This window comes from Peromyscus maniculatus, chromosome 1 (assembly GCF_049852395.1).
Source record: "Peromyscus maniculatus bairdii isolate BWxNUB_F1_BW_parent chromosome 1, HU_Pman_BW_mat_3.1, whole genome shotgun sequence".
NCBI classification, from domain to species: Eukaryota; Metazoa; Chordata; class Mammalia; order Rodentia; family Cricetidae; genus Peromyscus; species Peromyscus maniculatus.
In genome coordinates, this window is record NC_134852.1 from 185,637,530 (window position 1) to 185,655,607 (window position 18,078).

General features: G+C 35.3%; 1 protein-coding gene across 1 annotated transcript; it reads right to left on the minus strand.

Moving 5' to 3' along the window:
* Nucleotides 1-8,414: 8,414 nt before the first annotated feature.
* On the minus strand, nucleotides 8,415-17,835 carry LOC102921462 (tear acid lipase-like protein). The gene is made up of 9 exons (XM_006984033.3): nucleotides 17,736-17,835; nucleotides 17,415-17,532; nucleotides 16,837-17,035; nucleotides 15,023-15,132; nucleotides 13,912-14,048; nucleotides 13,097-13,240; nucleotides 11,622-11,693; nucleotides 9,753-9,824; nucleotides 8,415-8,757 (listed from the first exon to the last, which is right to left on the minus strand). Exons 1-9 carry the CDS (start codon nucleotides 17,832-17,834, stop codon nucleotides 8,524-8,526), a joined length of 1,185 nt encoding a protein of 394 aa, XP_006984095.1. The 5' UTR covers nucleotide 17,835; the 3' UTR covers nucleotides 8,415-8,523.
* Between the last annotated feature and the right edge of the window lie 243 nt (nucleotides 17,836-18,078).

The following is an 18,078-nucleotide window of genomic DNA, read 5'->3' on the forward strand; positions in this document are numbered from 1 at the left end:
TCTGTGAAGACTGGTATACTTGGTAAATACACTTAAGTTTAAGGAAGTTTGCCCAGGGCTATAAATCATGGCAATAGTAAGCCTCAAATGGGTTTCACCATCCATCCTTAGAGCCTGCTTCTCTGCACTTGACCATCTTTGTTGTTACTCAGTTTCTGTTAATAGTCAAATCATCTCAGACAATTAGGCCTGAAACTTCACAGTCACCTTCCAGGACTACTATTTTCTCATCCATGGCATTGACTTATCATCAGGTCTTTCTGACAATTTCTCCATTGTCTTTTGTATCTGATTTCATGGAATTTTAGAACAGAAAAGGTATCCAAATTACATGTCTGTCAAGGAGGTATTAAATTGCCTGGGAGCTCTTTTCACCTTATTCTTATGAACTAGACATTCCAAATTTTAAAAAGCAATTGTCTCACAGTGTTTATCACTTGAATTCAAGCAATCATTAATTCTTACCCGAATTAGTACAGTCATTCTCTAATTGGTTTTCTTGCTACCAGTCTCTATTCTGAACCTACTTTGTAGAACAGTCATTATTGGTTCCATAAACTTGCACACCTCTGGATGGCAGATAGAGTTAAGTTTTTCTCTGATTGCATTAGCCTAAAAAGTATTCAATGGTATTTCTACAATACATCTTTACATCTTACTTTGGTGTCTTCATATTTCCGGAACATGGTTTAGTTAATGAAATTTCTGTTTCATGAACTCCTACCCACATTTTCCACAGTCCACAGCAATGGAAGACCTTTGTTTATGCCGTTTTCATTATATTTTAACTTCTGTTTAAATCAGACATTTATCTCCCACTTTTTTTTCTTTTAATTTTTCTGCTTGTGATAAATGATGTGCTCTTGTAAGAAATTTTTTCAGAATTAGAATTTGGTACAGCCATAGAATAAAGGTAACTTAATGATTTGTGAATTCTCATCACTTTTTACCTCCAGAGTGCATTATAATCTTTGTTGAGAGCTACTGGTATAAGGTAGTGGGCCTTTAGTTGGCTGCTTGCATTAATACATCTTTCTGCAGAAGTGGGAATGATGCTGTAACCTAGAGAAGACTTTTGTTACAAAATAATTTGAAGCATGTTCCTGTTCTACTATATTTACTCTCCCTACTTACCTTTATTTTGTTTTGATTACTGATCTTTGCAATGGTGTCATATTTTTATTATAGTCCTGCTTAAAAGCCACCTAAAAAAGGTCATCTCTAACATCTCAACCTAAAATAGCCAGCCAGTGACTTCATATATTAGTAACCCATTTTAATGTCTTTTTATCACTTAATCGTTTTGTAGACATCATCTTGTGTTGTACATGTTTGTTTATTCATTGTCTTTCTCCTAAAGAAAAAAATCACCAAAATGGGTAGAAACAATGCCATTATAGTATCCCTGGAAACTAGAATCAAAAGAATTCTCAGACACTGAAGTTCACTTTTTTTTTTTTTTGGTTTTTCGAGACAGGGTTTCTCTGTGTAGCTTTGCGCCTTTCCTGGAACTCACTTGGTAGCCCAGGTTGGCCTCGAACTCACAGAGATCCGCCTTCCTCTGCCTCCCAAGTGCTGGGATTAAAGGCGTGCGCCACCACCGCCCAGCATGAAGTTCACTTTTGAGAGAAGATACACATGATTTTTGAAGATAATATATACATCAGTTGAATGATTTAGAACTCTTTCCTATAGAATGTATTTAATTATATAACAACTGTAAAAATACACAAATGCCATTCAGCCAAGAACACATGTCATAGGGTGTTTGTTGTACATCTCTCTGACCTTATTTAACTGTACTATTGATTACTTGATTTCACTATATTATTAGTAAGTCAAATGATCATTGATGGCACAAGTGGCATAAAATAAATATGTGTCCCATGTAAATGACAAAACTAATCCTTTAAATTTTTTCAACATGCTGTCTATGAAATTAATAGCCAATTGGGTTAGACTCTTTAGTTTTAATCTATATCTAGACAACAACTTTTCAGAATAAGGGGAGAAAACTCAAGATTTCAGTTATCCTTAAGTTCATGAATGAAGCTAAGTTATGGTAAATGTATTATAATGCCCAGAAATAGAGAGCTGATGGCCAACATTTATATTGGCCAGATCAATACTATGTTTGGTAGTATTGGGCTTCAGATTTTAAAATTATCATACAGAAACTGGTGGTATTTCAAGTGAAAAGCTGATAAAGAAGATAGAGATGTCCAACCTAGAGAAATTTATATTAATATATGTGGAAAAATAGGGGAATTATGTATTTTCGATATACTAAAATTAGTAACTTAAAACAAAATGTAGATTCTGGATCTAACCAAAGAATATATTGAAATAATGATTAGAAGCATCTAAAAATAGAAGAGACGTTCTTAGGAAGTAGCTGTTCCATTGGGAAGTCTTTAAAGAGAAACTGGATTTGCATGTGGTGGGAATATTTCAAGGACTGAAGTACTTGGTTGGAGAGGAATGCTCAAATAAAGGCATGTGTAGGTAAATGAAGATTTTCTAAAATGCTGTCAGCCAGAGTTTTAAGGAAGTCAAAGTACTTGATTAGTCATTTGTAAACTGTTTATGGTCAACAGAATTTCTTTGCCTAGTTTCCCATTCAGAGTAGCTTTAAATTAGCTTGTTAATTATTTACTTTTAGCTGTTAATTGTTTCATTCTTTCTTGGTTTAAGGGTTTTTTTTTTGTTGTTGTTGTTAAATATCTGATATTATTTGGTATGTTTGACTTTTAAGTGTTTTCTACTTACAAATTCTAATATTTTTATTATGTTGCAGTTTTGATATTGTGACTGTCATATATGATGGGAAGATCTTCTCCCAGTCACATTTATTTGTGGTTCTAAATGACTGTTCTGTTAGACGTTTATTTCTTTTTTTATATTTGGGGAGGTTTGCCATAATTTCACCAAATAGATTTTCCATGTTTGAGTAAATGTCTCCTCCACTTCAGGATTCTAACTTTATTACATAGCTTTTAAATTCCAGCTTTTTTTTTTTTTTTTTTGTGTGTGTGTGTGTGTGTGTGTGTGTGAGCAGTTCTCATTCTTTGCATTTAGCATTACAAACCACCTCCTTTCATTGCTTGGTATATATCTCTCATCTCTCTCCTTCCTCCTGTTTCTCTCTCTCTCTCTCTCTCTCTCTCTCTCTCTCTCTCTGTGTGTGTGTGTGTGTGTGTGTGTGTGTGTGTGTTATAGAATATTTTCAACTATGGTCAGTTATGTTTTTTTTCATTTCTTTTTATTTTTAATGTTAGTTAATATACCCCTATTTCTCTCTTGTAATCTCTCCCCTATCCCCTCCATTGCTATTCCTTTCCTATTTTATGTACTTTTGTTTTTTCTTTTCAAAAAACCAGTGTCCACTTAGTTTTGCCAATATATGTAAAATCAAAAGCATGAAATTAAAAAAAAATTGAGAAAATAAATTCCTGAACTAATTCCAAAAGAACACAAGCAACTTAAGGAAACAAGAAATTCTAAATATGATATAAAAATGGAACTAAATAAAGAAATAGAAAAGTGAAGCGGGAATAATGGAAATGAACAACACAGTAAGTTGAATCAAAAGATCCTGGAAAGTTTCACTAATATACTAGTTCAAGGAGAGGACAGACTATCTCAGCTTGAAGAAAATATAAATTATTAAGAAGGTACAAATAGGATTTTCTGGATATGCAATACACCATTTAAATAAAATCTAAGAATCTTGTATATTATGGGACTAAAGAGATATATCAGAGGTTAAGAGCACTAGCTTCTCTTTCAGAGAACCTGGGTTTAATTCTTAGCACAAAGATGTTTGCTCATAACCATTTGTAACTCTGGTTGGATGGTCTCTCTGGGCACCATGCCAGCATTTGGTGCCAGACATACATTCTGGTAACACATCCATACACATAAATTAAAATGATTTTAAAAATTAAAAAGGATCTTGTATTCAGATGAAAGAATTTCATTCTAAAGAATAGAAAACAGTATCAATAAAATTATAACCCCAAATTCTCTAAATTAAATATATGTCATTACAGATACTACAGATATTGGGGAACCCTAAATTGACATTGAGGAGACAACTCTCCCATAATAGCATGACTAAGTTGTTAAATATTCAGAACAAAGTAAGTATATTGCACAAGTTCCATAAGAATTCTCAATAGAAATGTCAAAAGATTGAGGCATTTATAAAAACATGTCAAATTCTGAAAGAAACCTCAATTAAGATTACTATATCCAACAGGCTATCATAATTGAAAGGTAAGGAAAAATTCCCACAGTAAAATTAGTCTTAGATAATTCATTATTATTAAGCTGCATCTGTAGAGTAATACTGAAGGAATTCTTCATACTGAAAAAAGAGACAGATGCATGTATAAAGCCACAAGAAAGAATAAATGTTTGAATAATTATTTAGCAAGAGGATTAGGAAACACTACAAAATCAACAATGATAGGGAATAATTTTTGTCTTTCAGTTATAAGTGAATATCAGTGGACTTTATTTCAACATTAAAAATAGAGAATAATAGAATTGACTTAAAGGGTAGGATCTATCTATTTAATCTCCAAGAGATGCATTTTATAAAGCACAGATATTACCTTAGGGTGAAAGCTGAAACTCAGATAAAAGCAGACACGTTTTTTCTAGTATCTGACAAAGTAGACTTCAAACTAAAACTAGTCAACAGTGAGAAGGTGAGACACTTCATATTCATTAGAGTAACAACCCATCAAGAATAAATTAAAATTCTAAACATATATGTGCCAAACATAGGCACACTAAATTACATGAGATACTATTGAATGGAAAGTCATGTGTGAACATCTATACAATAATAGGAGGTGATTTCCATAGCTCATTTAACCCGTTGAAAGGTCATCCAGGCAGAAAATAAAAGGAATGTCAGAGTAAAATGACATCTAGACTTAGCAGACCTCTAAAGAATATTCCATCCCAAAATGTGCTATATACATTCTTCTTATCAGCCTATAGAATGTTTTCTAAAATAGATCACATATTATGTCATGAAATAAGTCATAACAAATATAAGAAGAAGGGAAATAATTGTTTTCTATATCATTCAATGGAACAAAGCTACAAATTAATAGCTAAAGAAGCTATAGAACACACAGAAACTCATGGAGATTAATCAGGTTCCACACTATTGAATGAATATGTCAGATAAAATCAAGAAGGAAAGTGAGAAATCACTTACGAGAATTGAAATGAGTACAGAACACGCTGAAACAGGTGTGATATGATGAAAGCCATCATGAAAGAAGTCGTAGCTTTAATGACCTCTATGAAGAAAGAAGGGAGTTTTCAATAAAATGATTCAACAGTGTTAGCCACTTGGAAAACAAGAGCATCCCAAGTTCAAATTAGCAGGTAGAAGAAATGATTAAGAGAAGGAGGGAGACTAAATCAATAAATATACAAATAAAAGAGACATTTATGTCAGATACCAATGAAATTTATAAAAAAAAAATTCTAGAGTGTTCCTTAAAGGCCTATATTCCAGTCAATTAAAAAATTCTGTAAGAATTGGATAATTTTCCAGATGCACATAAACAACCATGATTAAACCAAGATGAGATGATTTAAATAAATTTGTAACAAATAGACTGGAGCATTACTAAAAATTCTCTAAACTCTAAAGAAAATAAAGTGCTCATTAGACAGCTAAATGGACCCATAACTCAATTCCATCAGCTCAACAATGAAGAATTACCACCAATTGTTCTCATACTGGTCCATAAAATAGGAAAGTAGAACACTTACAACACTGACAGATTATGTTCATGGAGCCATATTATCCCGATACTCAAACCAGATAAAGACACAAGGAGAAGAAAGTTATAGCTCAAACTCCCTGATGAACACAGATGAAAATTTTCTCAATGAAAATACTTGAAAAACTTAACTTTTAAGGATGGCAAAAGAGTCAGAGAGACACCCTCTTCCACATGCAGTCACACTTGCACTGTTAGGAGTCCCACAAGAGCACCAAGTTGCACAACCATAACATATATGCAGAAGACGTAGCTCAGTCCCATCTAGGGTCCATGATTTTCAGTTGTTTCTGAGATCCCCTATGAGTCCAGGTTAGTTGATTCTGTGGACCATGTTTTGATGTTGTCCTCAACCCCTCTGGTTCCTGTACTACTTCCCTCCCCCTACCTTCTAATGTTTGGCTGTGGGTCTTTGCATCTGCTCCCAGTGGTTGCTGGATGGTTGCGTTCGGCACCCATGAATATACTAGAATATCTTTCGGAATCATTTCATTGACTTTTTCCCTTGTCATGTTTGGTTCAATGCTAGGTCTTTGGGCTATCCAGCCTCTGGTTCCTGGACCTCCAGGCATGTCGGGCATGGGCTCCCTCTTTTGGAGTGGACCTCAAGTTGGATCACTCTTTGATTGGCTACTCCATCGAGTTCTGTGCCATCAATACTCCAGCATATCTTGCATGCCGGACATATTGTAGGATGAAGGTTTTGTGGTAGGGTTGGTGTCCTGATCCCTCTACCGGAAGCCTTGCCTGGCTACAGAAGATGACTCTTTTGGCTCTGTATCCCTCATTACTAGGACTCTTCATTAGGCTCTCTCGTGTAGATTTCAGTTATCTTTCCCAGTACTCTCTCTCTCCATTCCCCTCATCTCTGCTGTTTTTATCCCAACCTGACCCCAGTACACCTGCAAAATCTATTCTATTTCCCATTTCCAGGGATATCCATGCGCTATTCCACAGAGCCCTCCTTGTTACTTAGCCTCTCTAGGTCTGGGGGATTGTATCATTATTATCCTATACTTAACAACTAATGTCCACTTATAAATGAGTCATACCATGTATCTCTTTCTGGGTCTGTGTTACCTCACTCAGGATGATTTTTGTACCAAATCTTATTGTACTTTTTTATGCTGTGTTCTGTTGATGTCCCTGAGAGGCCTGCTCTTTTCTGAGAAGTGGATCTGAGGGAGAAAAAAAGTGGGATAGGAGGGACTGGGAGGACTGGAGGGAGGGGAAACAGTGAATAGGATGTAATGTATGAAAGAAAAATAAAAATAATACTTTCAAGGAGCAAAACTTACTTATCATTAAGGTGACTTTATTCCAGAAATAACAAGGATAGTTTGACATATTCCAAGCCAATAAATGTAATGCATAATCATATAAATAGACTAAAGGACAGGAATTATATGATCATAAATAGATGGAGAAAAGGATTTTCATAAGGATCCAACATTTAATCAATGAAAGTCCTGAAGAAACTTGGAATAGAAGGAACATATCTTAACACGCACACACACACACACACACACTGAATTTTCAGTCAGTTTAGGTTGCAAGGAGAGTACCAGACCATATATAATATACATATACATATATATATATAATATTTTATTAATCACATTATTCAGGACCTTCCATGAATTATCAATGCTGAAAATTATCTGTCAATGGCTCAGATCACTTGAAGTGTTTTCTTCTTCCTCTCAAACCAGAGAATATTGACAGAGTGACTTATTCAAAACAGTGCTTGGTCCTCACAGGTAGTGTGACTGGGGAATTTGCACTGAGACTAGTGTGGGAGACCTGTCTCCCCCCCCCCCCCCCCCCCCCCCGCCCAGGGTACTCTTGAGGAGTGAGGGACAAGAGATTTAGATAGGATAGAGGGGAGAGAAAAAGACAGAAACACAGGATAGCCTTAGGAGGACTTGGATCCTTATCCACCGGTCCCTTCTGTCTCTTCTAAAGGACTTTTTAAAGGAATGCCAAGGGGTGGAGCCAAAAACCTCGTCCTCAGCACAGCCAAGTGCAGACCCTTCCAAATACCTGGTAACCACACACATGGTCAAGCCATCCCCTAATGCAGCTCTGCTGGGTAAAGCAAGCTCAGATCTCACTAGGAATCTTTGTGGGCCTCCACAGACTAATGAATAAGACTTCTTGTGAGGGGAATGGGGGGGGTGTTGCGGGGGGGAAGGCTGGGGAGGAGCAGGAGGAGGGGAGGGGGGATCTCTAATTGGTGTGTAAAATGAAAAAAAAAGTCTTAATAAGAAAAAGAAAAAAAAAAAGACTTGTGGATTCTAAGCAACAAGACTAATTGTTCTTACGGAGTCTTGGTCCTAATGTGTGAAACATTTTACAGTCTGCTCTCAAGACAGCATAATATCTGCAATCACACTATTGGCCTGGCCTCGTCCTGCTTCAGTGTTTTAGCATTTTATTACCTCAAATCAAAAGGAGGCCTTCTCTTCAAGAATGTGCATGCCAAACTATTTTTAAAAACTACATCAATTAAGAAACCATCACAAAATGATTTATTTTCTCGATGTTCACAATTTTTCACTAATACAAATGATCTAATAAATGAAGTAATAGCTTAAAATCATAGATAATTAAGAAGAAAAGTGTCAAGAAAGATAATATTTGCACTTATAAAAGCAAGAAACTTTCAGAAGGGTTTGAAAAATGTGAAAACTAAAGCAATATTTCAATCTCACTTAGATTCATCAATAAGTTTTAAAATTTCCTGAGAAACCTCATGATTAGCATTTATTCCCACTATAAAATCAAGATGGCTAAATTCAGGAATAGTTTTATCGTAAATAAAGTTAGAGATTTTGGGTTTCAAATTTGCAACGTCTTTTGGATCAGCCAAAAAGTCATTTCCACCACTCCACAAGGCAGTTTGAACCTTCATGGCTTCCACATTGTATACCGGAGGAGTGGTCTAATGGAAAATCATAAAGAACGTAACAGAAAAAAAATGTAACACTGCTGATGGGTTATTCTCTTTCTTGACAGGATAATAATAGTGATGGGCTTATTCTGTCCATAAAAATTACTGAGGATCTCAGCCTTTGTCAGGAAATAATTCGACTCTATTTTTTTTTTTTTTTTTTTTTTTTTTGGTTTTTTTTCGAGACAGGGTTTCTCTGTGTAGCTTTGCGCCTTTCCTGGAGCTCACTTGGTAGCCCAGGCTGGCCTCGAACTCACAGAGATCCGCCTGGCTCTGCCTCCCAAGTGCTGGGATTAAAGGCGTGCGCCACCAACGCCCGGCTTCGACTCTATTTTTTATATATTTATTTACTTTAGTTTTGGACATGGCTACTTTCTAACTTTTCTATTCTCTCCTAATCTGGATTCTTGTCAGAATCCTCTGCAGTCAGCATTCTTAATCCTGAGGTTACCAGGATGTGTCACCTCACAAAGACTGAAGTGGACTGTTATTTAATTTTGAAATCATGTAAGTCCTATATTCTCTGAACCTTGGATTTACATGTGAAATGACTATATCATTAAATGATAAATCCCATATAATTTTGTGACATTAAAATGACATGATAGATAGGATATTGTTTTTCACAGTATTATCTTATAAAAAATAATGCTATTTGTTTTTAGTCCTCTGAAAGTTCTGTGCAGTCCACCTTCCTAAGAAAAATAAAATGTGCCTTTATTCAAAAGAGGGCTTTGGCCAGGCGGTAGTGGCACACGCCTTTAATCCTAGCACTCGGGAGGCAGAGCCAGGCGGATCTCTGTGAGTTCGAGGCCAACCTGGGCTACTAAGTGAGCTCCAGGAAAGGTGCAAAGCTACACAGAGAAACCCTGTCTCGAAAAACCAAAAAAAAAAAAAAAAAAAAAAAAAGAGGGCTTTGGTTAGATTTCATATACTATATGCCTTGTGTAAGGGTCAGATCATTAAAACTGGATGAAAAGACTTACCTGATTGTAGTGGAGCATGTTTAGAGCTGGACTTCCCCTATCATAAGCCTGAAATACACCTTTATTAATTGCCTTAAATAAAGATAAAACATAGGATTACTTAAAAAGCCTTATATTATAATAGTAACAGAAGTTATTGAGTTTTATTACCTCATTTTACAATAATGACACATTGGCTCTGATTAAACCCAGTACATTTTCTGTCTCAATGGTATGTACTACCTGATCAATGGTTACTAAATTACAGTCCTAGAAAATTGCACACTATATGAATATATATAAAAAGACCACCAAAAAATATAAACTTACTTTTATAACACCTCAAATAAAATATACTTTGCAAACATTTTAATATTATTTAAAATGTATCAATTCATACATACTCCACAGCCAGAAAAGCCCATAAGAAGCTGAGAATATATCATCCATGAAATAAAAAGCTTAATTGCTTAAGTATGCAAAATTGATGCATCATTTTATGGTATATTTAGTTTTAGTAGTATGTAGTAAATATCAGCTTATAAATATTTTAATTATAAAATATTTTTAATTATAAGAATCTAAATTAATGCTTATTAGAAAATTCAAATATATGAAATCTCAAATTACTACTTGTAAAAGTTTCTTTACTGCTCTATAATTCAATTGAATTCAAAATATACTTCAGTGTTAGTGCGTTACTATTTGCATTAATATTTTATATGTAACAAAATTTGTATCCTTCATATATAATTTAATTTAAGTAGTTCTGTAAAATTACACAAGAATTTTCAAAAATATTAAGATAAGTGTTGCCTAATCTCTGTATCTAAATGTAGAAAAAATGAGAATTCTAGTGATCAGAAGTAAGTAACATAAACAAACTGGAAATGTTAAAGAGAGTTGCAGAATCTGGAATAGAATTTTGTCAGCAAAGCATTATAAAGACACATCTCTTAGGATGTGACATATACTGATTTATTGGTAATCGACTAATAGAATAAAATTTACCATGTCAGTGAAGACAAATTTTATGCAAAAGTTATGTTTATGTATAGAATTTTAAAAGTATATGTTAGAAAATAATTTAAAAACCCTTATAAGATGGGTTTGCTCCCTATGTGCAGGTTCCAGTTTACCTCTTGTCAAATGACACTATATGAAGACCTCACTCCATGTAGAGCATCTTCACTGTCACACAGGGGATTCTTTTAAATAAGTAGATAGAGAAGCTATCACACTTTACTCATAGACCTTAAGGGCACCTACAGTTCTCATCTTACACTAATCTATAAAATTAATTACTAAAACTGGTGCTAATTTGACATAAAATGTATGTATATAGATTTACCTATTGGAATAGAAAGCCATTTTCTTTGAGAATAAAATGATATAACCACTGTGCTTTTATCACATTTTCCTACAAAGATCCTATTTACTGATATACTCCTTTTAATGTAACAAAAGGGATGTGTGGTGATATATTGTGTACCCCAATAAAGTTTACCTGGGGATCATAGGACAGAGCCAGCCACTAAATTAGTTTTAGAGGTCAGGCAGTGGTAGCACACACCTTTAATCCCAGGAAGTACTATGGCAGGACACAGAAGGGTATATAAAGCGTGAAGAAACAAGAACTTGCTCTCTTTAGACTGAGGATTTTGTAGAGATAAGAACTTGTGGCTGGCTTGCTCTGCTTCTCTGATATTTTAGCTTTCACCCCAATATCTAGCTCCAGATTTTCTCTTAATAAGACCTTTTAAGATTCATGTTACAGGGATGTAATACCCTGACCACAAAGCCAACTGGAGAGAGATTTTCTGAAACTTATAAAGGAGGAGAATTTCAAAAGCAGGAGAAAAGAAAGAGACATATTTTAAAAAATTGTACCTGAGCATAATGTAGAAGAGTTTGAACTGATGTTCCTGCTAGACTGTGTGTTATATACACGTCAATGCGGCTCTGGGAGAAAGTCAGACACCACATGTATTTGTCAATATTTAGTTTCCTTCCACAGAAACAGACCACTCAAAAATACTGAGACTGTATTGCTCCCATAAAAACATATCTTCAGGGCTGGAGGGAGGGCTAAGTGGTTAAGAGTACTTGCTGTTCTTGCAAAGGATCCAGATTCAATTCCCCAGCATTTACACGGTGGCTCACAACTGTCCATGGCTCCAGTTTCTGGGTATTCAATGACCCTACGCACACCAGATGGTGCACAGACATACATGCACATAGAACACTCATGTAGTATATCTCCAATCAGTTTACAAGAAAAGACTGGACTTTGAACATGGTGAAGAGTCTAAATATTCTTGTTTTGTTTTGTTTTTTTAATTTTTTGAAATTAAAATACAATTATGTGATTTTCCCCTTTCTTGGTTCTCTAACCTCTATCACATACCCCTGCCTTGCTCCATCTCACATTCATTACCTATATCTTCCTTAATTGATGTTACATATTCCTAAATATGTAAATACAATCTTCTCAAGTCACATAACATTACTTGTATGCCTGTGACTTCATGGCTCACCACTGAGTTTTATTAAGTAGATTTTGTGCACACACCTTTGGTTGAATGTGAGCTTCTCAAGAGAGTTGACGCTAATTTTATTTATTTATTTATTTATTTATTTAATCATTCATTTATTCATTATTCTCTTATGTATTATAATCCTGGCTAAATTCCCTCCTTTCCTCCTAGTACAATCCCTGACAGCCCCTCCCCCCCCAGATCTACGCCCCCTGTTTCCTTTCAGAAAAGGACAGGCCTCCCAGGGATATCAGCCAAACAGGACAGATCAAGGCAATAAGACTAAGCACCTCCCCTCATATTAAGGCTGGATGAAGCAACCCAAACTCTAGTTGTCTTAAGAATCACTATAAACATATATTTTGTGGATTTTGATGTTAAATTGTTCAAAGAATGTAACATGCTATGAAGGTCAAATATTAAGCAGAGTTTAGCTCTTAAAAATATGAGTCAATTTATTTACTTGTCTTCTCAAAGAATTTCCTTTTGTTAATGATTGATGTTTTATATGATAGTTTATGTGGAAATATCCTTAGTTCTGAAACAGAAGTGCTGAACTGGATGATCAGTTACAGATGAGTGACAGCAGATGCATTAAACCAAGGTGAGTAGAAGAAAAAGATGAAACTTGCTCATGCATGACACCCAGTTATTCATTTATATGTGGTGTATACCAGATTTTCTATGTTGATAACTTGGGAATTGTATGCAAAGCACATCTTGACTTTAACACAGATCATACTGAATGAATTAAAGATTCATTGCCATATAGACTTGTTATCTCATCTGCATGAAAAAACAATGAATTTGAAAGAAAACGTCACATACCTTATTTAATTGCCCCGGGGAATATCCGCCCAGTGATCCTAATAGAGCAGCACATGCAGTGTTGATTACCATAACATTGCATGTGTATCCGGACAGCTTACTGAAAGCAGCGGTGGGTAAAAACTCTTTTTCACCAAAAAGGAGCTGAAATTGACAAATTTGAAGAGCAGCTCTTAGTCTGGGAAAGTGTTTTGTGTAGTAGAAAGCACAAAGTTTATAGGGAGTGAAAGGCATAGAACAAAGCTATAGCATGTTACTGAATGGTAGATTGGCTTAGTTTATTATTATGACAATCAGTACATAATTTGAGAAGAAGCATCCTATAAAATGTACTAGACTTTTTTTTTTTTAAATCAGTTTCAATTGAATAAAAACTTCTGAGAATCATGAGCATTGTGGTTTGCCAGCAGTCTCAGTTTCTATCTTGTGGAGAAGTTACTCAGGGTTAATGACTGGCAGGCTTGCTAAGTTAAACAGGACGTGGAAATTTTGGTGTATGCTTATAATATGAAAACAGGTCCACACAAAGAGTTTTAAATGAGCAAAACTATAAAAACACTGACACTAACAGCATTAATGTATGAAATTCTCAACGGTGAAAAATTAAATCAGTGAGAAGCAGAGATAAAAGAAAAATACTATCATTCTAGAGAAAGTGCGTAAGACAGTACTCAGGCTGCCCAAATTTGCGGTGAGATTCACTGTAGCCATTCGAGTGAGGCTATCCAGGTGAGTCAGCACTGGACCGTACAGGCAGATCTCTTCTTTAACAAGCTAATTTTGAAGTTTAACACCACTGTGAGTTCACCACAAACCTTAAAAGCCGTAGGAGTGAAGTAAGATGGAAGGCGCCCGGTGCCTTTGATATATTCAACAGTAGCAACTGGAGCCAGTAAAAAAGATTTTTTAATCTTTTCAGCCAGTTGTTGATTTGTTGCAAAAGCCCCCAGAGCTGAAAGAAATAAAAAGAGATTATTTTGCTTCTGTTCCCTCCTCCTTTAAATTGTCTGGATGGTTAGGCTATTCTACAGAGCTTATGCCTGCCCTTTGTCAGATATTTAAAATTGGCCTTGGAGATTTCCCTTACTTTGCTTACCAGAGTGCTATGACTTTAGAGTTTTAAAATTCCATTCAATTTGCTTTTTTCTCCCACACTGACTGTGAATTGTTCTGCTTATTATTTACTGACTGTTGGCTCACATATTTGAGTAGCCAGACTGACCATATTTAAGGATCTGCTGAGCACTCTTAAACTCTTCCCTAACTTTTGGAGAAGACACAGACCCAAAAGGTCACATACTGATTTTATAATCTCTGTCATTTCTGTCTTCAGAAGTCCTCTCTGTATCAGCTCCAGTCCACCTGTGCAGGTGAACACATATATACAAATCTATCTACTTATCTGTGTACAATCAATTTATCTGTCTATCAGTCATCTATCGCACCATAAATTGAACAAATACATGAATTAGAAATACTTCCCTGGCAGTCAGACAGTTGGAACCATCTGTCCTTTGTTACATTTTGTTTGAAAATATATACTTGGTACAAGCTCAAACAATACCAGTAAAAGCTGTTGAGAAATGACCAAGACAGTACAGCTTAAGAGCTCAGTGAAGTCAGACTCATAAAACTTTTCCTAAGCAGAATTGACACACCAATATTCCACATGTACAATGCCATATGAGGAGTACCACACACACAGTGAGTCACTAGTCTCAGAAATTCTGGCTAAAGAGAAATTAGAGGTATCTCGCACATGCACTTCATTTAAATAACTTGTGTGTTAGAAACTAGTTTCAACATTTGGTGTTTTAAAAGCAGGTTGCAATTATTATCAGCTGTCAAAAAGCTTGTCTGTATTTTACAAACAGTTGCAAATTATGCATATATATTTTTATTCTTCAGGATAAAATTTTAGCATACCGATAAGGGTGCCTTGAGAATGTCCAACATAGTAAATCTGCTTTTGTCCTGTTTTCTTCAGGATGAAATTAATGGTAGCTGGAAGGTCGTATTTTATCATTTCATCATAACTGCATGGAAAAAATGGACAGAATGTGACCCAGTTATTAACCAATAAGTAAATAATTTCTGTTTCAAATGATGTCTTTATCGAGTCTATATGATACAAATGGTATCAATAATCAATTATTCCTTGCATATTTACTATGGTACCACCTTATAAGCATCATTTCTCCATGTTCACAGATTTCTCATGATATGTTTCTACAACTGTACACATGGCACAGAATTAAGCTAGCATTGCTCTGTCCACAGTGAAAATAGTTAAGACTAATTCAGAGCACCTTTGCTCTAGAGCCAAATTTCTAAAATCCTAGGTTCTCCATATGAACATCATATTATTTAAGATTGGGAAGCAAGTCATAAAATCTCCCCCAGTCCCCAACAGAGAGAGAGAGAGAGAGAGAGAGAGAGAGAGAGAGAGAGAGAGAGAGAGAGAGAGAGAGAGAGAGAGAGAGAGAATATGGGAGAGGGAAAGAGAACGGTTGTTAGAGGTACAATGATGTAAATGTGAAGGAACTTGTTTAAGCAGATTGATAAGAATAAACTCCAGGAGATATTCTAGTACTCTGTGACCCAAAGTACTTATATGTACTTTTACCCTTGTCTTTTCTCCCTTGCCTGTTACTCCTTCCAATCACAAAACATCAATAGCATCAGGCTGAGGAGGTAGTTCAATTTGGAAAGCAATTGAGGTCAGAGTTTGATTTGCAGAACCCACCTCAAATAAAATAGTCAAGTATGCTGGTCTGTGCCTGAAATTCCAGCAATGTAGAGGCAGAAATAAACATATCATAGGCTTTTGGCTGACCAGCCAGCCTTTTCTACTTAATGATTTCAAGGTTGGACAGTGAGTCTAAGGAATTACACCTGAATTTGTGCTCTGATCCTCACACAAACACATGGACATGAATATACACATGTATTATACACACAAGCATGTACACACACACACACACACAATCCGGATACACACTCAAAGTAAAAAGTAATGGAGGATGGCTGTATGCATACTTCTACATTTTCCAAATCATTGTTTTACTGTTTTATTTTATTTTTTTAAGATTTATTTATTTATTATGTATACAGTGTTTTGCCTGCATGTATGCCTGCATGCCAGAAGAGGGCACCAGATCTCATTACAGATGCTTGAACTCAGGACCTCTGGAAGAACAGCCAGTACTCAACCTCTGAGCCATCTCTCCAGCCCTGTTTTAATGTTTAAATATATCAAATTTACTTCAATAAAAATTTTTATAAAGACATGGACGAGGCCTGTGAATGACTCAGTGAACAAAGGCACCTTTTCCCGAGCCAGTTGCCCTGAGTTTAATCACCAGTACTAACATGGTTGCAGAAGAGAGCCTGGTTTTCTGGCCTCCAAATACACACTGAAGCATTTGTACACACACACATGCACTCGGGAAGAGAGAAAAAGAGAGAGAGAGGTATAATTCTTAAAATAAGTGGATTGATTTGAAAAACAATTAGTATTTCGAGAGTAGAAAAAATAGGATTAAAATTAGAATTTTATTATAATTATTAAGCATAGTAACCATAATACATAAAGTCCTAAACTACGTCATCCAAATCAATCTTCTAAAATATCACCCCAAGTGAAATGCCTTCAATCTAGTTACACAGATTTATTCAACCATTAAAATATTTGACATTCTTTTAAGGCAAAAGTAAAGTTACATGGAATTTTTTCCTACCTAAAAGCCCAAAATTCTTTAGAATCTGGGTCTAGGTACAAGTGTTTCTTTGCCCAGGTATTTCCTCTGCTGTTCCCCATCCATACATCATAACCAGCATCTGCTAGAATGAAGGCCAGACTGTTGTCGGGAGGATTGGAAACCCACACACCAGCAGTTGAAAATAAGCCATGCTGACAAAATACTACTGTCTTTGGGGCTGCAAAAACAATCATAAAAATGTTTTATGTTAGTGTTATTGAACATGAAAGCAACAAATTTCAAATAATCACAATGGAACTGAAAAGATTTTGAAGCTAGTGAACAGGAATGTGCTAAGACTTCATTTTACTTATGATGTCAGTTAACATTAATCAATATTTAACTGTGCAAAAGAATAGTCTTTCCTACAGAATCTCAGTCTTCACAGTGACAAATGGAAACCAGGCTCCATTAAGTCCCCAACTTTAACTATGGGAGTCAAGGAGCTACAATTGCTCTTTTGAAATTACTCAATTTGAAGGTAACTATTTAGGTAGTCATTGCTTAAAGTGTCATTTACTCAGGATGCTTCAATATTTACCTCACTCAGATCTTACCTGAACTATTAGTGTTGTTTTTCCCATGAGGGATGCGGTTAATTGGGAGGATGTAACCATCTTTAGTCACAACCTCATACTCTTCACTTGGATAACCCCAATACATAATAATCTCACTCTAGGAAAGAAAACACACAGTAATGAATTTCATGACTTTTTTTATACTCAGTCATGTTTCATAATTCTTAAAATAGAATTTCCTCTTGGAATGAAGTCATAAATGTTCAGATTGTAAGAGATACAATGATTCAGAAAAGATGAATGAAACGCATAGAGATAAAGCAAATGCATGTAATTTTATTAGTGATAAGAGTAGCTTACAACGTTCATGTGGGATTCAGGATTCATATTTATTGCAGATAAACAAGATATCTTTCCAAATACATGGATGAGGCACATTGTACTCAGCAGCCACCACATTTTAAACCTGCAGGGAAATAGTTATTGTCATGAAGTAGCTAACAGAACAGTATGAACTCAGCTTATAGCAAGTGTATTATGTCCATATGAAATCGTCTATAACCGAAAGTTTTCATATTATATAATGAGTCTTAGATGAACTGTATACCTTTCAAAGAACAGCTTAGATGAAATTAAAATTGACTATACTATTTATAAGTTATCTGTCTTTCCCTTAGCTGTTCATAAAAATAAAATATTTCTC

What these genes read in the sequence shown, in the direction of transcription:
- LOC102921462 (XM_006984033.3), bottom strand. Translation starts at nt 17,834, where the DNA reads ATGTGGTGGCTGCTGAGTACAATGTGCCTCATCCATGTATTTGGAAAG. An exon ending in AAAGAATTTTGGGCTTTTAG is followed by an intron (nt 15,133 to 16,836) that starts GTAGGAAAAAAT and finishes TTTTCCATGCAG; the next exon opens with TTATGATGAAATGATAAAAT. An exon ending in TCACTCCTACGGCTTTTAAG is followed by an intron (nt 13,241 to 13,911) that starts GTTTGTGGTGAA and finishes TGTCAATTTCAG; the next exon opens with CTCCTTTTTGGTGAAAAAGA.